Source organism: Nothobranchius furzeri, chromosome 17 (genome assembly GCF_043380555.1).
Source record: "Nothobranchius furzeri strain GRZ-AD chromosome 17, NfurGRZ-RIMD1, whole genome shotgun sequence".
Lineage (NCBI taxonomy): Eukaryota > Metazoa > Chordata > Actinopteri > Cyprinodontiformes > Nothobranchiidae > Nothobranchius > Nothobranchius furzeri.
Genome location: NC_091757.1, coordinates 54,997,600 through 55,018,878, shown reverse-complemented (window position 1 = coordinate 55,018,878; position 21,279 = coordinate 54,997,600). Strand labels below are relative to the sequence as shown.

Genomic DNA, 21,279 nt, shown 5'->3' with positions numbered 1-21,279 from the left:
CCATCCAGCTGTTGTGACCCGAGACATGTCTGGACTGAAGAGTTGGTACCACGGTATTCTACAGCCCTCTGGTGCCAGAGGTCAGCCGATCCCTGCGACTTTCGGATCCACCAAGAGGGTCTCACCAAAACGGGTGAAGTAGACATGACAGATTGCGTCTGATGTTCTTCTGATGACAAGAACTTTATAGCTTAGAGCAAACCAAATTCTTTTCAACAGAACTCAGCTTACTTTGATAAGGAAGCTCTGACTGACATCACATTCACACATAGGTTCCTTCATCACGTTTAGTTACATCCACTCAGTAAATGCTTAGTTAATTAGTCATGTTTTAATTGTTTGCTAAACAAATTCTTACTTTTATAAACCCGACTCTTTCTTGAAATAACACCAAGTGTGGTTGATCACTGAAAAAGCAAAGAACGTAGATCTTCTGAATTAAATCCTAGAATCTTCTGATAATATAAAATAAAGACCTAGCAGGTTGATATTGTATATTTATATAGAATATTACATCTTCCTGGTCATAACAAATAAAAATCTTCAATTTACCTACGCTACACAGTTCTTCTGTGAACATATTTTGTTGTCCCGTCTTTCACACTGTATTTATGAAAACTTTATTTGTTAATAACATCTAAAGCTAATCTTTGAAATATCCATCAATCGAACAAAATAGTTCTTTTCTAACATCTCAGAAGCATAAACAGGACTCTTTAAGCTTATAATTTATTCCTTTACTATGGCAACACCACTTGGCCAAAATACATCCCATCTCTTTTTCGATTCTGTTCTTTCACATAGGTTTTTGAACGAGTTTAGCAGTTTTGTTATTAAATTCATGTTTCTTGCTGCCTAAATGTTTTCGAATGTGGTAACGAGACTTCCACCGGTCGTAAATTCAGCCACCATCTAGTGCAGGGGTTTTTCAATTCCGGGACTGGAGGGCCAGTATCCAGCAGGTTTTAGTGGTTTCTTTGCTCCAACACACTTGATTCAGTGGTGTGCAGCAGCTCATCAGGCTCTGCAGAAGTCTGTCAATAAACTGCTGATTGAAATCAGGTGTGCTGAAGCACAGTTAAGACTAAAACATGCTGTTTAACGGCCCTCCAGGCCTGGAATTGAATAAACCTTATCTAGTGTGATGTCATCAACAGGCGCAAGACCCCGAGTCAGCAAACAGGAAACATGGTGTCTAATATGGCGTCCCCCAACCATGTTCTATGTACTTTTAACTCAATTTTTATGGTTATATGCCAATATTTTTCAATGACTGGAAATCATTTAATTAACTTTCAGCAACATTTTGATGGATATTTGCAGAGACTAATGGTAAAAACTTCACATTGTCACTCTCAGAAAACAAGCTGGAGCTGAATGCACCCACCCATACCCCACTCAGGCTGCTACTAGCTGAGAAACTCAGATAACTAAGAGGGGTTTAGAGTGGATTTGCTGCTCCTCAAGTGTTGACAGGTGAGCGGTGGTTCTAGGCAAATTTTGTGATGTCACACAAGAGAACTTTTTGAAATGGCTTGTTTTGGGCATATGATTCCTAAACCAAACAGTGACAAAAATGGGTGGATATTCTGAGGTAGTTGAGACCCACATAGCAGCACAAAAGGATGCAAAAGGTGAGTTTTACATAATATATCCCCTTAAAAAACATGTTGGACTTACAGAGGTCATGACTACAGAATACAGAGGGTCCCTTTCAGCTTCCACTTCAGTCAGCGCAGAAGGTGGTAGAAGGACCACACCGAGTTTCTGCAGGACTGATCTGTTGGAGAAATGACAAGTGTACAGTTTATGAAGCTTGGAGTAATTTTATGATTCAGCATCTTTTGTCTAGAGCTAAAAAAAGAAACTGCAGCAAGCCTGACAGTGAACAGAGAAAAACTATAGGTCCTCCTCAAAAAATAAGCATATTGTGATAAAGTTCATTATTTTCTGTAATGTACTGATAAACATTAGACTTTCATATATATGAGATTCATTACACACAACTGAAGCAGTTCAAGCCTTTTATTATTTCTAATATTGATGATTTTGGCGTACAGCTCATGAAAACCCAAAATTCCTATCTAAAAAAATTTGCATATTTCATCCGACCAATAAAAGAAAAGTGTTTTTAAAACAAAAAGAGTCAACCTTCAAATAATTATGTTCAGTTATGCACTCAATACTTGGTCGGGAATCCTTTTGCAGAAATGACTGCTTCAATGCGGCGTGGCATGGAGGCAATCAGCCTGTGGCACTGCTGAGGTGCTATGGAGGCCCAGGATGCTTCGATAGCGGCCTTAAGCTCATCCAGAGTGTTGGGTCTGGCGTCTCAACTTTCTCTTCACAATATCCCACAGATTCTCTATGGGGTTCAGGTCAGGACAGTTGGCAGGCCAGTTGAGCACAGTAATACCATGGTCAGTAAACCATTTACCAGTGGTGTTGGCACTGCGAGCAGGTGCCAGGTCGTGCTGAAAAATGAAATCTTCATCTCCATAAAGCTTTTCAGCAGATGGAAGCATGAAGTGCTCCAAAATCTCCTAGCTAGCTGCATTGACCCTGCCCTTGATAAAACACAGTGGACCAACACCAGCAGCTGACATGGCATCCCAGACTAGAGCCCTGCACTGAAGCCCTCGGGCCGTCCGACGGCCCTCGGGCCGGGCTTCAGGCCAACAACTGTGTAATTACCTCGGACAAGGGCCGGGCGCCTTTATTTTTCATCAAATTCATGAAAAAAAAATTGAAACACTTAAACCAGGGGTTGGCAACCTGTTCCTATCAAAGAGCCATTATTACCCGTTTCCCAGAGTTAAGAAAACACTGGGAGCCACAGCAGCCGCGGCGTTGTGGGCGGGGCCTACCCTCAGACAGCAGAGAGCTGCTCACAACAGGTGACAGCAGCCAGTACCGGTCGCTCGTGTATGTCAAAGTTATCTTTCATAAGAAGATAATCAATAAAACGATTTATATAAAGTGGATCCAGAAGTTGTAGCCCGTCTCTGCTACAATATTTAGATATTTTCACCCTGTTGGTGGTTTTACTGAGCAGGTGCCACTTTTGTCATACGTTTCTTTTAAAACATGTTTAGACTGTTCAGAATACAAATCCAGGCTCTGTCACGTTTGATTGTTGTAATTAAACTTTGTAGGTGGGGAAGGTCAGAAAAGGATCCGATCATTTTGTTTTTCCCTCATTTACAGCGACGGAGATAACGGCACAGTGCGCCTGGCTCTGGTGTTAATCAAGTTTAATTTGATCTATTTTCACAAGAAAACAAAACAGTTAAAAGCAGGGCTTGTGTTGACCGGACAGTCGCAGAACCAGAGGGCATGCAGGAAGATTCCTCCGACTGAATTCAGTCGGAGGAATCTTCCCGCTGATCTGAATCTGATGCGGCTCTCTGTGCTTGTAAAATAATGAATGGATATTTAAATAAAATGCTTTATATTTTACTGAATTAATTTTATATCTAAGTCAATTCTATGTAAAGATTGTCTGTAAACCTGAACAGGCCCAACCCGGTCTTACTGTGAGACCGGGTAGACGGGTCACGCTTGTGCATAATCATTGGCGCTTCCTGAGCTGAAGAGGATGTGAGATTCTGGGCTTCTCCTCAGGCGGCTCCTGGATGTGTCGCCACATTGGAGACAGGAACAAGCGCTATTCAGCCAAAGTTTCATAATCAGGGAACATTTTCTTAGTGACAAGTCTCACTGAGAGACAGGGTTTGGAAAACACTCGCTTCAGTGGGAGGAACCTTCCTGCATGCGCTCTGGTTCTGCAACGCGCTCCAAGCCAATCTCCACAACTTCAGCTCGCTGTGCACATATGCGTTGACAGCGAGCTGCGCTGAGCAGTGTCCAGTTCAGATGTTCAGATGGGAATCTTTTCTTGGGTGATTTAGCTGCATCTGCGATGTGCGTAACGAATAAAATGTCAGTTCGTCTGCATGCGTCGGGGTAATTCTTTCTCCGTCAAAATAAACAGTCAAATACGGGAACTGTCCGGTCAACACAACACAGGCCCTGCTTTAACTGTTCTGTTTTCTTCTAAGAAAATTGTTGGAAAGAGATAAAATTTAACTTGATTACCACCAGAGCCTGTGCGCCGTCATCTACGTGACGGTAAACGAGGGAAAAACAAATTGATCGGAACCTGCACGTCTTTTAACACATTGGTCAGGATTGACGCACTTTGTTTTCATTTAGTTGGTTAAAAAAAAAGTTGGGCTCGGGTCAGGCTAGAGAATCCTGAAAACCTTTTCGGGCCGGGACGGGCTAGGGCTCCACCCCCTCAGGCCGGGCCAGACACGGGCTCAGATTTTAGACCCCTGCAGGGCTCTATCCCAGACCATCACTGACTGTGGGTACTTGACACTGGACTTCAGGCATTTTGGCATTTCCCTCTGCCCAGTCTTCCTCCAGACTCTGGCCCCTTGATTTCCGAATGACATGCAAAATTTGCTTTCATCTGAAAAAGTACTTTGGACCACTGAGCAACAGCCCAGTGCTGCTTCTCTGTAGCCCAGGTCAGGCGCTTCTGCCGCTGTTTCTGGTTCAAAAGTGGCTTGACCTGGGAAATACGGCACCTGTAGCCCATTTCCTGCACACGCCTGTACACGGTGGCTCTGGATGTTTCTACTCCAGACTCAGTCCACTGCTTCCACAGGTCCCCCAAGGTCTGGAATCGGTCCTTCTCCACAATCTTCCTCAGGGTCCGGTTACATCTTCTCGTTGTGCAGCGTTTTCTGCCACACTAATTCCTTCCCACAGACCTCCCACTGAGGTGCCTTGATACAGCACTCTGGGAACAGCCTATTCGTTCAGAAATTTCTTTCTGTGTCTTACCCTCTTGCTTGAGGGTGTCAATGATGGCCTTCTGGACAGCAGTCAGGTCGGCAGTCTTACCCATGATTGCGGTTTTGAGTAATGAACCAGGCTGGGAGTTTTTAAAAGCCTCAGGAATCTTTTGCAGGTGTTTAGAGTTAATTAGTTGATTCAGGTGATTAGGTTAATAGCTCGTTTAGAGAACTTTTTCATGATATGCTAATTTGTTGAGATAGGAATTTAGGGTTTTCATGAGCTGTACGCCAAAATCATCAATATTAGAAACAATAAAAGGCTTGAACTACTTCAGTTGTGTGTAATGAATCTAATGCATATGAAAGTCTAATGTTTATACATTACAGACAATAATGAACTTTATCACAATATGCTAATTTTTTTAAGAAGGACCTGTAGTTACTTGTTCCTGAAGATCAACCTTCTTTTTAGGTTCTTAGGGTTACTGCAAGAACAAATGTACCTTAGGAAGTAGCTTTTAATCTGGACAGGACAAATGGTGAATGGTACTCTCAGGTTGTGACAGAAGAGCACGAGAGGGAGGAGGGCACAGTCCACGGCTCTCTGACGCACATACACATAAACTACTGGAGCTCCCTGAATCAGAGAACACAAGCAGCTTCAGAAAAATAAAATTCTTCACATTATTCATCACAGCAAACAAAGACTGGCTGTGAACAGGTGACTGTGTGTGAGCTCATGATGAATCTGTATGGCGATCAAACACTGCGAGCTTCAAGTAAAAGGAATGTCAGGAACATGTATTTAAAATCAAGAGACGAACTCTCTAAATGAGATGTGAGCGGGGTCAGAGAGCTTGATGAACCGAGAAAAAATATGGTTTTCAGATGAAAAGTGCAGCAAAATCTTTTTCTTTAATCTCTAACGAACAAAAGATACACACTTACCTGTCAGGTTTTTGTTTATTGATATGCAAGTTTTATTATATATATTAGCATTCAGATAATCATTTCTAACACCCGAGTTCTTAATTTATCTGAGAAAATTAAAACTAAAAGCAAACATTTGAGCTATCTGAAAAAATAAAAGGATGTTATAAATTACCTCAATAACTGTCACTGACGACAAAAGTCGTCAATTTAAATCCAACCATTCACTATTTACAGTGTTCCACTGTGTGGGCGTCTGAACTACGGAACTCAAAAGTATTCAAAATTCAATAAATAAGACATTATGAAATAAACATCTACATGAAGAAATACTAGACAATCATGTAATCTGACAATGAAATGATGAAATAACAGAATGTTTTGTGAAATGTGAGCTCAATATTATGAAATATTTTTCATTCTTCTTTTAAAAGGGCCTTGAGTGTCTGATAGTGCCTGTTTTTGTCTTCTTAAAACTTTTGCTTTGCACCCTCTTCCTTTGGGAAAAGAGAAGGAAACTCATCTGTGGGTTATCCTGTTGTCTACTAGCTCCGGTTCAGGCCAAGTGAAAACAATAAGTGCAATCAGGGGCTGTAAACGAGCTGTTTCTCCCCTCCCTGAAAGCACTCATCAGGTGATCTAGGTCTCAATCATTGCAATCAGCTGCTGCACTAACACCTGTTCCCAACTAGTAGCACAGCATAAGTTTGGTGGCATAACTGAAGCGCCAGCGGCAGCCCTTGTGTCTCAGCCCCTCCGGGGTAAAGACATACGCGTCTATCTGCGCGTGTCCACAGAGCAAACAAACTCGGCCCAGACGCTGCTTCATCGACACCTAGCAAAATGTGCCATTATCCTATACCTGTGGTCACTGGCTTCAGAGGAAGGTCACACACAGCAAACCGCTTTCGCAACCTTCAAAACCTCCGCTCGCTAAAACCAACTACCCCCGAAGAGATCCACCTGTCTATGGGACTTTGGAACTGCTAATCAGCTGTAAACAAAGCTGACTTCATTACCGCATATGCAAACCACCCGTCACTTGATGCACTGGCTCTCACTGAGACCTGGATCAAACCATGTGACAATGCCACCCCATCTGCTCTCTCAGTTAACCACACTTATCGTGCATCTGGCCGAGGTGGTGGAACGGGCATGTTAATTTCCAATAAATGGATGTACAGTCAGTTGCTACCCATCACTAAATACAACTCCTTTGAAAGCCATGCCATCCAGGTGACTGTACCGAAACAATTCTTTTGGGTTGTCATATATCGACAACCAGGTCAACTCGGAGACTTTCTTGATGAACTCGACACCCTGCTCTCCTCCATTCCTGAGCACGACTGTCCCACAATGGTCCTTGGAGACATGAATATTCACCTGGACAATCCCAGCTCATCAGGCTTCCTATCACTAATGTCATCATTTGATTTAAAACTAGTACAAAGTCCTCCAACTCACAAAGCTGGAAAAGCACTTGACCTCATTTTCACCAGAAACTGTGGCATAGACACAATCTCTGTCACACCGCTGCATCTTTCTGATCATTACTTCATCCGTTTCAGCACGACTCTACAAGGGAGGTCCACTGCTTCCTCCCCAATGGTCTCATTCCACCGCAGCCTCCGCAATCTGGCACCCAACTACCTCTCTCTTGTTGCCTCCACTCTTCCATCTCCCAGCACATCCTCTGCTTATGAAGTGAATGATGCCACCGAGTCACTCTGCTCCACACTCTGCTCTTGTCTCAACAACTTGTGCCCTTTAGCCACTAGACCTGCTAGATCCTCTCAGTCGTACCCTTGGCTAAATGATACCCTCTGGTCTCTACGCACCAATCTTAGAGCTGCGGAACGGAAATGGCACAAAACAAAAGATCCTGGTGATCAATTGAAATTTCATGATTTACTGTCCTCATTCTCTGCCAGCATAACTGATGCAAATAAAGCTTTCTACACTGACAAAATTCTCAGCTCTACTGACTCTCAGAAACTATTTTCAACATTCAAAACTCTGCTCACCCCTCCATCTCCACCTCCTACCAACAATCTATTAGCTGACACCTTTGCCTCATTCTTCACTGACAAAGTGGCAGCTATAAGCAAACAGTTTACTCAACTGGCCACTCCTGAACATTCGCTACCACAAACTCCTTCAAGCCCAACCATCTCAGGCCCTACTGTTTCATTTTCCTCTTTTTCCCCTCTCACTGAGAACTGAGTGTCCAAGCTTCTCACGTGCAGCCGCTCTACTACATGCCCAATTGACCCCATTCCAACTAAGCTGCTCCAAGCTATTGCTCCTACAGTAGCCGCAGAAGTCACACATGTGATCAACGCATCACTGACATCTGGTACATTTCCCACCTCTCTCAAGCATGCTCAGGTTAAACCACTGCTAAAAAAAACCATCTCTTCCTGCAAATCATGTGGAGAACTACCGACCTATCTCTCTCCTCCCTTTTCTGTCCAAAATCATTGAAAGGGTGGCTTTCAAGCAGATCACAGAATACCTCTCACAAAATTGTCTGCTTGACCCTTACCAATCTGGGTTCAAAAAGGGCCACTCCACTGAAACTGCTCTGTTAGCAGTGACTGAATGCTTAGAAGAAGCTAGAGCGACAGGCAAATCCTCAGTGCTTATCCTGCTCGACTTATCGGCAGCATTTGACACCGTCAACCATGGCTTCCTTTTGTCCACACTCTCTAGCATGGGCATCACAGAGAAAGAACACGCCTGGTTTGAATCGTACTCACAGGACGATCATTCAGTGTATCTTGGCTTGGACAATCCTCTACCGTGCACCATCTTGCCACAGGAGTCCCCCAGGGCTCAGTACTAGGACTTCTTCTCTTTGCCATATACACCACCTCACTGGGTGAGATCATTCAATCACATGGCTTCTCCTACCACTGCTATGCAGACGACACCCAGCTCTGTCATTTGCACCGGACGACCCCACTGTCTGCACGAATATCAAACTGTCTCTCTGACGTATCAAAATGGATGAAATCCCACCATCTCCAACTCAACCTCTCTAAAACTGAACTACTTGTCATCCCAGCAAAACCATCCATACAGCACAATATCTCAATCCGAAATGACTTCCTATCTCTGGCTCCTTCAAAGGCAGTTCGAAATCTGGGTGTCGTGATTGATGAACACCTGACCTTTAAAGATCATGTTACCTCTGTTGCCCGTTCATGCTGCTTTGCGCTGTATAACATACGAAAGATCAGACCATACCTAACACAACATGCCACCCAGCTCCTGGTGCAATCTACTGTCATCTCCCGCCTCGATTACTGCAATGCCCTTCTAACTGGTCTTCCAGCCTGTACTGTGAGACCTCTTCAAATGGTCCAGAACGCAGCGGCGCGTCTGGTCTTCAATCAGCCAAAAAGAGCACACGTCACCCCTCTGTTCATTGAGCTCCACTGGCTAACCCTAACCCTAACCCTAGCAGCACGCATCACATTCAAATTGCTAACACTAGCATACAAAGTCCGAGATGGTACGGCTCCCATCTAACTGAATACTCTTGCAAAGGCTTACGTCTCGGCCCGGCCGCGCCGGTCATCACAGGATCGTCGGCTAGCAGTGCCTACACCACGCTCAGGACAATCCAGACTCTTCTCATGCATCGTTCCACAAATGTGGAATGACCTTCCAAGCACTACCAGAACAGCGGCTTCCTTTTCTATTTTCAAGAAACTCCTGAAGACCCTGCTCTTCAGAGAGCATCTTCTAAACTAGCACCCTCCCTGCACCCGTCCCCCCTCGCTACTGTCCACTCCTTGCTCCCTACTCTCCATGACTGATGTCAAGTTGTTGTTGTTGTTGTTGTTGTTAGCCTCAAGGGCAACATGCCGATTATCACTTGTAAGTCGCTTTGGACAAAAGCGTCTGCTAAATACATAAACATAAACATAAAGATAATATCTCAGTCCATCAGTCAAGCCAGTGGGTGTGACCTGCAACACCATTGGTTAATCCTTCAACATCGTTTGGTTTTCCTGGATTTCTAAGTAATAGAAAAGGCATCCCAGCATGCTTTGTGCGCCAGCTGTGGACTTTCAACAGGAAGAGAAAATGGGGAGAGCAACAACGTTTTAAATTTAAGTTTTTTTTTAAACTAGCGGTAGAAAACTAAAAAGCTTAAAGTGGTTCTTTTTATAGACATTTTTCGTTTGTGTATTTGTTTTTTAAATTACATTTTAGGCAGAAATCAGCCAGAATGAGCGTGTGTGTGTGTGTGTGTGTGTGTGTGTGTGTGTGTGTGTTAAAACCTTCAAAGGACAAAACCTTTACATTGCAATTTTTTCTAACCCTGCGGTATATATAGTGATGTTAAAAAACTAAAGGTACTATCAACAAATGACTTGAATGGATCTTTAAGCTAACTTCTGCCAGCTGGTCGACAAAAAAATAAGAGTAAAAAAAAAAACTAAAACGGGCCTTTGATGAATCATGGGAGATAAATTCCATTCTTAAGGGTCAAAATCTGCATTTTTGTTAAAAATTGTAACTAAACACAGTACACACCTTTGTCAAACCACTCAGAAATGCAAATCCATGTCCATCTCACCATTTGAAGCCTCATCATGTTAGTCTTTATATCCTCAAGGGTCCAATTAATGTCTTCCAACAAAATAGTATGTCCACAACACGTCTTACTTCAACAATCTAACAAAATATAAAGCTAAATACTTAAAAACATTCTTCAAATTTGTCTCTTTCTTAAAAAGTTTCCATCATAGCCTCTGTTAGCACCTTCCACCTTCTATTGGACATCTTACCCGATCCAATAGGTGACGTTTTAACCTCTCTGCTGAGGCAAAATCTATTGGCAGATGGGTCACAAGTGCAGCCCCCTATTCTCAGATGTATAGCTCAAACCAGCTGTGGTGCAGTTTTATAATGACAAATGGGAATTTGAAAACAACCATCTTGCACATAACCAATCTCCCTTGAGGTCTGCTTCAGCAAAGTGATTTCGAGCCATTGTGATTGGTGGATCGCTTCCTGTCAGGTACCCTTAACATAAGATGAGTCGCACATCGCAGCGGGACCTGCGGTGTGACTATCACACACATACAGTAATAACACGCAGTTCTACTTCATACCTCTTGTGATGCTTTGCTTATAGCTGGCAGATGATTGAGGTTAACCTGGACAATTCCAAACACAGATGCCCATATCTTCAGCATCACCCAGCTTGTGAATCTAGACAAAAGGGAGTTTGTAGAGATAAAAAGAGACGCACGATAAGGACAAGAAGACGAGTAGAGACTGGATAAAGTAATTGACAAACTGAAACGGAGCTAGGAGAAGAAGCTGTCAATGATGTGAGTAAAATGTAGCTTTGATATAAAAAAGGGTGAGAATAGAGTTCAGTTAGACCACATGTAAATTAGATAGGAGAGAGACAAAGTAGGGAGAAAAGGGATGAGCGGAAAGCGATAAAGAGGAAGGGGGGTGCAGGTGACAGCTGCAGAGAAACAAAGGTCGTAGCTCTAAATGGGGTAAAAAGGAGAAGAAATGAGGGTGAAAAAGGAGATTTTTAAATGAGACTCGTTAGGCCACGAGAAATCCTGAGGAGCTTCTTTGAAGGAAGAAACAGCAAGAAGTCTCAGCTCCATTTCATCAGACATTTGCTGAATTTCGAGAACTGTCTGGATGTTGAAGCAGGATTTTAAGAGCTGAAAGACTCATGGTACCCAATTTCACTTTGAAATGCTCATGGACAAGTTAGAGCCTCAACAACTGTCATCTTCAGATGTGTGATGAGTGACTGAGGGATAGTCGTGCATTTGAAGCGTAGCAATCTCACCAACATCACCCAAGTCTTGGAGAGTAAAAAACATCTCTGTTAAGTCTCTTTTAGGCAGGAGGAGATTTTAAAAAGCATCAGCCTGTGCCGCTTCTTTCTCTTTGTTGTTCCTTTCTGTTTCACCATAAAGCAACCAAAAATGACAGGGATGTTTTATGCATTCAGGTTTTCAGATCTGAATGTTACATTTCTGAACACTGATTTCCAGCAGGAAAAGGTTGGACGACTCAGAGTATCTCAGTAGATCTGGGTTCGATCAGGAAATGTTAGCTTTCCATCATTTGCAATTTGAAGAATTAACGACTTAACTGTCTCAATTTTGTCAGCAACAGAGAAATACTCATTTAAAAATATACCATACGGCCCTCACACAGAATACCAGTTTTCTAGAAAATAAAAGCAGGAAAATATTAAATTCTGTGCCATTTACAGAGATCTGCCATGTCAACAACAGTCATTTCACAATAGTTGGGTGAACCAGAGTAGATGGAGCATTATTCAAATAAGATCAAAGCTAAGTGAAAATAATTGTTCCTACACAATTAACCGGTAACTGTGGCAGGTCTAGGCAGAGCGCGGACCTTTCATGAATGAACCGGTCTAAAAATTTCTGAGATATAAAATGGAAACCTGATCACTCGGCCGTAGTTCTAATCTCTTCTGTGCAGATGCAGAAAACATGTTGTGTGGGTTGTATCTGTATTTATTGAGGTTTTGCACGTGTTCTACTTGTATAATGGACAGCTCTGCTTCCATTTATACCCCCCCCCCCCCCCCTCTTCTCCATAGCAACTACATCTGCAGCTTATGGTCATCCTCAATGAATACTACGAAACACAACAATAGTCAACGGTGTGCTTTTTTTCCTCTGTTCTGACTAATAGGTTCAACATTAGCGGTATTTGTTGGAGAACATTTTCAACTCAAGTGTTTTAGGTACAAGGGTGGTGTAAATTTTGTTTTATTCACGGCAGTCCTTGTTCATTACATAAAAACACATCCGCCAAAAGCTCATGATTGTGTTTCTGACAGTAGTGGACAGCAGCAGAGCTTAAAGAGTAATCATTTACACAAGGCTGTGGTTACAAGCTGCATTTGTTAAAAAGGCAAACAAAACATTTGATCATTTCTACTGTTTTATGATAATGATGAGAAAAGAGAACAACCATTAGACGTATTGGGAATTAAGGAAATATTTGACCCCCATCCATTGCAGAAATGCCCCCCACCCCCACCCCACCCCCCCACACACCTTAATAGCCCAGTGGAGATGCAGGTATTGATGAGGGGTTGGAAGGGTGAGAGGAGACTGAGCTGCCCTTGGCCATCTTTCCCTTCCAGTGCTTTCTGGTCTGCTGCCAGCGCCTCCTTCACCCTGAAACACAGTCACAGGACAGCAGCGTAGGGATGACACAAAGCCTTATTTGTACAGCACTTACACAAACATCCACCTTCCAGTAAAACGACGACAGCCACAACAGCAGCGTCCCTGAGTGAAGTGGTTACATAAAGCTTGAAATCAATTACACGTGAGAAACACTCGGATAGAAAGGACTCCGTGACAGAGATAAAGAAAGCGTGAACAACGAACAAAGTCATCCATTTTCTTTCGTTCTGCACAGAGCTGTTGATGGGCTCCATTTTCAGTTTCTTCATTTCTCTTATCTTGCTACTGGTTTTCTCTTTCCTTTGACTCACCTTAGAGCGGTGGCAGCCAGTTTCATTTTCTGTATCTTTGCCTATCATTTATTCACACTCCTTTGGCATCTCTATGCCTGTCCCCCTCCCACTCCTTCCCCAAGGGTACCTGTTGCTTTGACAGACTCTCTCCAACCTGTCGCTAACAGGACTCCCATAAACCTTGCACCCACTCACAAACAAGACACAGCACACCCTTCGCACCAGCCAGCCTCTGCATCTGCAACAGAAAAACCCACACAGTTTAAAGAATCTTGCTTTGGTGAATCAGGTCAGACAAAAATGACTAGTAAGTGTTTGCCTGAGTGCCGTTCCTACTTGGTTTGGGTTTCATTGATATTCAGCAGGTTGCGATAGCCACTAAAGAAGTTTGGTCCAACCTTCTTGCTCTAATCAGAGACAAAAAAACAAACAAACATCAAATTGTCTTAAAACATCTAAATGTCAAAAGAAATTTGAATAGCAATGAAACACGTATTTTTTGTTTGTTTTTAATTAGGACTTTGTGTTATATTAACTCAGTCATTTAGGTCTAAAACCACCACTTGTTACCAAGCAGTTGAGTCAAATTGTCTTGATGAATTGGGAAAACCACTAACAAATGTAATTTTTCTATTATACTGAAGAAGGTGTGGCTCAAATGAAAATGTTTTTATTGTTAGAAGTTGAGGCTTTATCAGCCTACTTAAACAGAAGAAATCATAACTTCTGAAGACTTATTTTATAAATATACAAGCAGGACAATTAATGTATGGATTATAATGCAACAAAAACATTTAACTTCCTTTTCATTTCCTTTGATTCTCTTCTACACAACTTCCTTCAAATTCAAAGTGTTTTACAATAAAAAGTATTAAAGGTGTTTGCATTTTGTATTATGTACATTCAGCCCTGTTTTCCCTTCCTACTGCTTTCTCTAATTTTAATCTACCTCTGCGCTGCTCACTTACCAAACAGTCTGGGGTGCACTGGTTGCAGCAATGGCCCATAACTGGTCTCAAATTTCCCAGGAAGGAAGGCAAAGGCACAGTTTTCAGGATCTTTGATTCCCACGATAGCTGAGAGGTATAAAAACACAATTCTGTCACATTCAGCAGACTTTAACAGCAACCACTTGATATTTAGAGTGACTCTCCAGTGCCCATAACCCATCTCGTAAAACAGCAAAAAAGAAAACACATTTTATTGCACCAGAAAGGTTAGGTGGATGTTATCTGCCATTTCTGGTGTGCATCACCCTCATCAGTCAACTTTAACAAAGCATACCTAAAATGATGGGTGGATGATCTGGTTCATTCTTGGGGAACATTATGAGTATTAGCTCAAGTAAAAAGATAGACGGGGATAGATACGTTTCCCACAATGCAGCACAAAACAGGAATGGTCTAAGTAGAGCGCTTTTTCATGCCTCTTTAGACTCCTTATGAAACAAGAACAAAGCATTCTCTTATTAAAAAGAAGAAGCTTGATATTGGCTTCTTTTTTGTTTTTACCAATATACCGATATTGTCTGACTCTTAATTTCCAATACCTATATCTGCTTTGTCCTCTCTGGGTTACCGACATCTACTATCATGCATGTAGGGTTGTCACGGTAACCGGTGTAGCGGTAAACCCCGGTAAAAAAGTGGACAATAATAATAACCGTCTTGCTTTAAAAACAATATTATCTCGGTGGATTACCGTGGCTGCGGTGTAGGTGCGGTGACCCTTACCAGCCACCGTATCATCTGCTGAAGTTGCCGGCGGCACATGCGCACTTTGTTGTTTACAACCAAAACTTTCTTGAAGCTAAAGCTGAAATAATGGCCAAAGGAGGAGACGGCAGCGCTCAGGACATTTATTATCCCTCAAAGAAGACAAAGTCAGAAGTACGGGCATCTTTTGGATATTTGAAGAATGCCGAGGGACAGTTGATAGAAGACGGCTATCCTGTTTTCAGCACGTGCAGAAAAAGTGTCTGTGAAAGGCAGCAACGCTTCAAATCTCATGACACATCTGCGTGACCATCACCCACAACTCTACAGTCAACACAAGGCAAGCTAACGTTAGCGTTTTAGCTAAAATGCGTGATCCGAGGATTTGGGTTGAGGGAGAATGCAACGAGTCGCAATATAAAGCAGCCGCAGCGCCGCTACCTGCATATAAACCGTGTCGCGGACACCCCCATGTTGAAATGACGCTATGCATTACGGGGCTCCCAGGGGCAGATAAGAGTTGGTCTCTCTCCGAGAATAATTATGAATTTAACAACGATTACTGCCTGATGACATTTTCCCACATCTGCAAAGCTCACTGGAAGGACACAAACCGAGGACAATATTTTCCTGATATAGGGTTTATTACTCAAGTAAGGGTAAAAAAGTATCTGATCAGAAGGTTACTTGAGTACTGAGTATCATCTGATCTAATATTTTTAAAATGATGACATCAAACAGACAAAATAAGAAGTTATGGGCAAATATTGGTGTTTTAAAGACTAAAGGGGAAAGATGTAAACAAATAAACAACATAATTACAAAATAACACATTTTAGGCAAAATTTAGAGACAAACTGAGGACAATATTTTTCTGATATACAGGGTTTATGCAGTTGAAAATGTAACAAGTTTAAAAAAATACCGCGATAATATCGAAAACAGTGATAATTTTGGTCACAATCACCGTGAGGTTACATTTGCACACTGTGACAACCCTACATGCATGCTTAAATTTTAACATTTTCTGTGCAAAATGACAACTTCTTCAATTTAAGTTGGTAACAGGAAAAACACCTTTTTTATTTTTTCTCAGCTGAATCTCATTCTCCCAAAGCATGACGCTAAGATGTGTGTATTAGTCAGTGTGTATGTATTTTTTCTTTTTCTGTATATTGTAGTTACAGTGACAAAACATTTATAAAGACCTTCAGATAAGAAAGCAAGACTTGGGTGAAGTGTCTTGTTTTTGTTTTTGTTGTTTGCTAGCTGTCCAGCTTCACATAACTATGTGAGGACAGCGTACGTTCACTACACAGGGCAAATGTCTACTTCACAAATTGTGCCAAATAATTAACGTGTCTCAAAAACTAAGATCTGTCATATTTCGACATTTTGAGAAGGGGAAAAGTAGCTGAATGTGTGTATGGTATGTAAAAGTCGTGTCACTAAAAGACTGAAAACTGATACGATACTAAATTTTGATCCCAATACCAGCCGATAATGGTAAACTGATGTCAAACATCTCTAATTAAAATAGCAAATGCTTGATTGACTTTGCTTTTGTTAATAGTTTAATTGTAATAAATGATAATTGCGTTCATGGTTTATACTCTAAATGGATATTTTTAGGTGTGTTCTTGCTGTGTCGTATCTCTAATTCCATGCTGTAGTTCTTTTTTTAAACACAGAGTGGGAAGATCCAAACGTAGCAGGAAAACAGGTAAACAAAACTGCTCTGTGTTGTAAAAAAGAACTACAGCATGGAATCTAAATGGATATTAACGTGCCATAACTAGCATAGCAGTAGGCATCAATACTGAATCCCTATGGGAACCAGTATTATATCATTGTGTGTGGTTGGTTAGTGATTACCTAATTTAGATGAGATGAGCTAATTAATCTAAAATCAAAGTCTCTGACTGATGAAGACAGCTTAAAATAAAAATTAAAAGCATAAAAAAACTGTTTAATACAAAATCACAATTTAAATGTCAACAATTTTAATGATGAAACTAGCTCAGAGGAAGTTTAAGGACAGGAGGGAGGAGATGAAATGGTGAATGATTCAATAAAGTGTGTAGGCAAAGTTTTAGTATTCATGCGGTATTCAGTAATCCTTTGAAATGTGTGTTCATTTCTTGATGCGCTGGCATGACTCACTGATGCATCACATTCTTAGCCTAGTGAACTAGACCAAATTCTTGCTTTGCAAAGAATGGTCTAGGCATGCTCCATTGGAACCTCAGCAGCTCCTACCAGGACTCTGGCTAGCCAATCACAGCTCTCTAGAGGGGTTTCAAACACATAAAGAGCTGTGATTGGTCCATAATTGTGGGCCAATCATAGTGCTCTATCTGCTTAGTGAACAAATCACAGAGCTTTATCCGCTTTGTGGGCCAATCAGGGCACTCTATATGCCTGGTGGGTGGGATGATGCAACAGAGTGAAACAAGAGAATGTCACATTCATTGTCCAGTGGAATGCGGAGATCATTTGAAAGACAACGGTAGAACCCGCCCCACAACCGAGAGCTGTCAATGGAGCATGGCCAGACTAAATAATACATTTATTTAGTCTGGCTTGCCAGGCTATCACATTCTGTGATTTGGTAAACATTAAACAGAATTAAGCACAGGGGGCCATGCGTGTTCTTTAGTGATTGTGAAGAACAAAAGCAGTTGAGATTAGCGCACACGGGGTAAGAGGAAGAGGACAGTGGGAGACGGGCAGACTTACAGCGGGTCTGTTCTGCTGATTTGGTGGAAGGCTCATGTCGTTGTTTATCCCATCATTCTTCTCCGGCACCATGATGAAGCCCCTGCAGATTTATACCCAGAAACCTACCGAGAAAAGAGATTGGAAGAATAAAAAAAACCACATTATGAGGTGCCATATTTAATACTGAGCTTTCTCACATTGTGATTGGTATAGGGAATTTTAAGCGCATGCACATGCTAGAGCTTTCTAAAGGTTAAGACAAAAGACTAATTTGGTCAATTTTCAAAAGGCACAGAAAAGAATACACTTCCATCTTCCAGTTTTAGAAAATCGACCCATCACTTCTTACTCACACATTCTACACAATTATAAAAGCTTTTATTATTTTTAACAAACAGTTTCTGGTTGCCAATTGCACTGAATTGATCCGTCACTGCACAATTTGTTTGACTTGAGGCAAACTTTAATTTCAAAGTTCTGTGCGAACTTATGTATGCAAGTAGGCATTAAACGGGGAGGAGCTGCCATTAGGTTAGGCGGGGAGGACAACTTGTCTTTGCTCAGCAACATACAGGTGAAACAGGGCACCCACTAGTGGGTAGTAAATCATTAAAATCAAGCTACATTAGCCACAAGCTAAAATCAGCTCTTATATAACTGCATTAACGAGTGCTGCAACATTTCAGTTGGTCAAAATGTAATGCATTCAAGTTTAAACTGGTTATTGAGTTGACAGCACTAGCTGTGTTGGTCCACAAGTGGCTAATCATCCAAAATTAAGGTAGATTTACTGCAGAAGAAGAACAAGTTCAGTAATCTCGAAGGAAATAAGAAAGCCAACACAAAAGCCTTCGCCTTGAGAGATTCCCTGTGGTTTGATAAGGTTTCGTTTCTAATAAAAAGAGCAAGAAGATGTGTCTTGATTTTGCCAGCTGTCCTCAGATATATCTTTGGGTCCATATCCATCAAATCCAGCAAACACATTAGGCTCAGGAGACACTTCTTTTGGAGCTTTGTCTCTCACACTGCTGATCCCCCTCTGCCCCCTTAACTTTGCTAATTAAAACTCAAGTCCTACCCATGGGGAGACGTTCCATTTCAACTAGCCCCAAGTTCCCGCCTTCATTACTAAGACCAGTGGGAACATGGATATCGATAAGAGGTTCCCAGGGCTCTGTGGTGCTTCACAGGTATAGTGGGTTATAGAGGATACGAGGCTGTAAACGGGGTAAAGGGTGCGAAACTGTGAATTAAGAAGTCAAAGAATCAACAAAGGCTCTAATGGGGTTATACAACATCGTCAAGAGGGAATACAAAACCACACTGAGACAGATTAAGACAGCAGTGTGCCAAGAAAGTAACAGTGGGAAACTGCGACAGTTGGTTACTTGTGAAGTTTTACCTTTGGGATAAAATATTAGACTTTTAGACACATGTTGCACCTTTCACTGTTTATTTTTATGCATGCCTGGCTCTTCTTTCAATTAAAATTGATAAATTAGATTGTAATTAATTAACTGCAGTTTACTAATATGACAGCCAAGACTTAATGATGATCATGATGACAAATGATTAGAAATGCAGGCAATTACAAGGCACCAGGTCAGATAAGAGTGAAGGTAATTTTTAGAGATGCTGGCTGGTGCACGAAAATAAATTCCCTAAACAATTTCAATAATCAGGATCCAGACGGGGCTTTAAATACACTTAGCTTCCATTTGTAAAGGAGCCGCGCATTGAAGATTAAGCGTTTTAATCAGATCTCGCCTGCAGTACGCAGTGGGCTGGAGCGTAGACAGGCATGGAAACATAAAAACTAATGAAAAGCCTCAACTTACAACAGAATAACATTAAGTATGTCGTTGAGGATACAACACAAATACACACAGATGGGCTGAAATGGAAGAGCCAAAGCAGCATTCCACATTAATAAACAGTACATTTTTGCTATGAGAGCTGTGAACTAAGTGCAGTATTTTTATTGCTACCCAAAGACAAATACATTTATTTTAAAATAAACTGAACTCAGCAAACACACAGATTCAACTGACTTTGTTTTCTTGTAAACAACAACACATTAAGTGTAACAAGGGAAAGCTAGCAAGAAGTTAGCTAAAAAAACTAAACAAAACATATTTTAATATTTGCAAATTCACAACCAATTTGGGAATAACCTACTTCATTAGAAGCCGTGGCAACTTGTGTCAGATAGAAATGTATTATAATTCAAAATGCTGCTCTTGTCTTCTGAATAACGGTCCTAAAATGTTGAACACAACTACACGAGGGGTTTTGCAGCTGCAGCTAATTAGCTTAATGACCTGTCAATCGCATGTGTTGATGGTAACGCCCAGGAAACAGTTCTGGACCATCTCCTCAACCTCTTCTCAACAGTCAAACAAAAATAACCGTTTGGTGTAAAGTTGCTGTCAAGCAACTTGATTTTCTTCCATGTCTATGTCTGACTAATTAAATGACAATGTCAGCAAAAACATATTTAAATAATGCTCCCAATATTAAAGTTTTTTTTAATTAGTGAGTAAACTCTGGTTGTCTTTAAAAACTAAATTAGAAACCTTTATTGACAAAGTAAATGACTGAACAAATAAATACATTTTCCTATAAAGTGTGAAATAGAAATGTGTGCGCCAGCTGAAAACATATGATGAACACATAAAACTCTAGCAGTTTCAGTTTGACTACTCTTTTATATTGTAGAGTCAAGGGGGTGCAGTATGGAGAGCTAAAAAGATTCCACATAGAATTGTTTATTTCTAGGAGAACTTTTTTTAATTAATTATTTTTATTATTTCAATACATTCCATAAATGAAAAGTCTAAGTACTGTTTCACATTGTAGGATTACCATGCAACCAACACAACTGATCTTTCAAATTATACATCCTTGGTAAAATGTACCAAAAACAATAATAACACAAGCCCTTAAACAGACTGACGCCGGGGACACACCGGCCGCCGAAGCGCCGCGAAACGGGGACCGCCTTCATTCGGCGCCCTTGTTATCCTATTACTGTATATAGACCACATGGGCCGCCGAAGTGCCGCGCTGGTGCTCCAGCCCGTGCCGTACAGCGATCGTTTTGGCATCTGCTCTATTTTTTTCGCGAGCCGCAGGTGAATCGCGTCAATTCTGGCAGGAAGTCAAACCTAGACACACGAGGCAGGCCGGTAAATTGAACAAATAAAGCATTTCAAAATACAATTCCGCAACAGTCAAATGTGTTCGTAAACAGACACTGCATAAAAACCACACACACACAGCGAACTTGTGTGTGTGTGTGTGTGTGTGTTTGAGTGTGTGACCACGTGAAGGGGGTGTGGTTTTGGGTGTCTTTCAACCGGAGCAAACAGGACAGAGAGGCAGAAAGTCGTAGGCCAGCTATTAGCAACTGGTTCACACCATAGGTTCACACACACACACACACACACACACACACACACACACACACACACACACACACACACACACACACACACACACACACACACACACACACACACACACACACACACACACACACACACACACACACACACACACACACACACACACACACACACCAAGGGAG

General features: G+C 41.6%; 1 protein-coding gene across 8 annotated transcripts in view; it reads right to left on the bottom strand.

The window, feature by feature from the left end:
• gpat2 (glycerol-3-phosphate acyltransferase 2, mitochondrial) overlaps nucleotides 1-21,279 on the bottom strand; it is a 210,676-nt gene that overhangs the window by 50,904 nt on the left and 138,493 nt on the right. For all 8 annotated transcript variants that reach the window (XM_054731616.2, XM_015972978.3, XM_070546181.1 and 5 more), the window contains 8 exons: nucleotides 17,709-17,812; nucleotides 14,223-14,330; nucleotides 13,591-13,661; nucleotides 13,382-13,492; nucleotides 12,827-12,949; nucleotides 10,868-10,967; nucleotides 5,312-5,445; nucleotides 1,681-1,780 (listed from right to left, as the gene is read on the bottom strand). In XM_054731616.2, coding sequence (XP_054587591.2) covers nucleotides 1,681-1,780; nucleotides 5,312-5,445; nucleotides 10,868-10,967; nucleotides 12,827-12,949; nucleotides 13,382-13,492; nucleotides 13,591-13,661; nucleotides 14,223-14,330; nucleotides 17,709-17,780 — 819 coding nt within the window. In that variant the 5' untranslated portion in view covers nucleotides 17,781-17,812. The remainder of the gene's footprint in view (nucleotides 1-1,680; nucleotides 1,781-5,311; nucleotides 5,446-10,867; nucleotides 10,968-12,826; nucleotides 12,950-13,381; nucleotides 13,493-13,590; nucleotides 13,662-14,222; nucleotides 14,331-17,708; nucleotides 17,813-21,279) is intronic.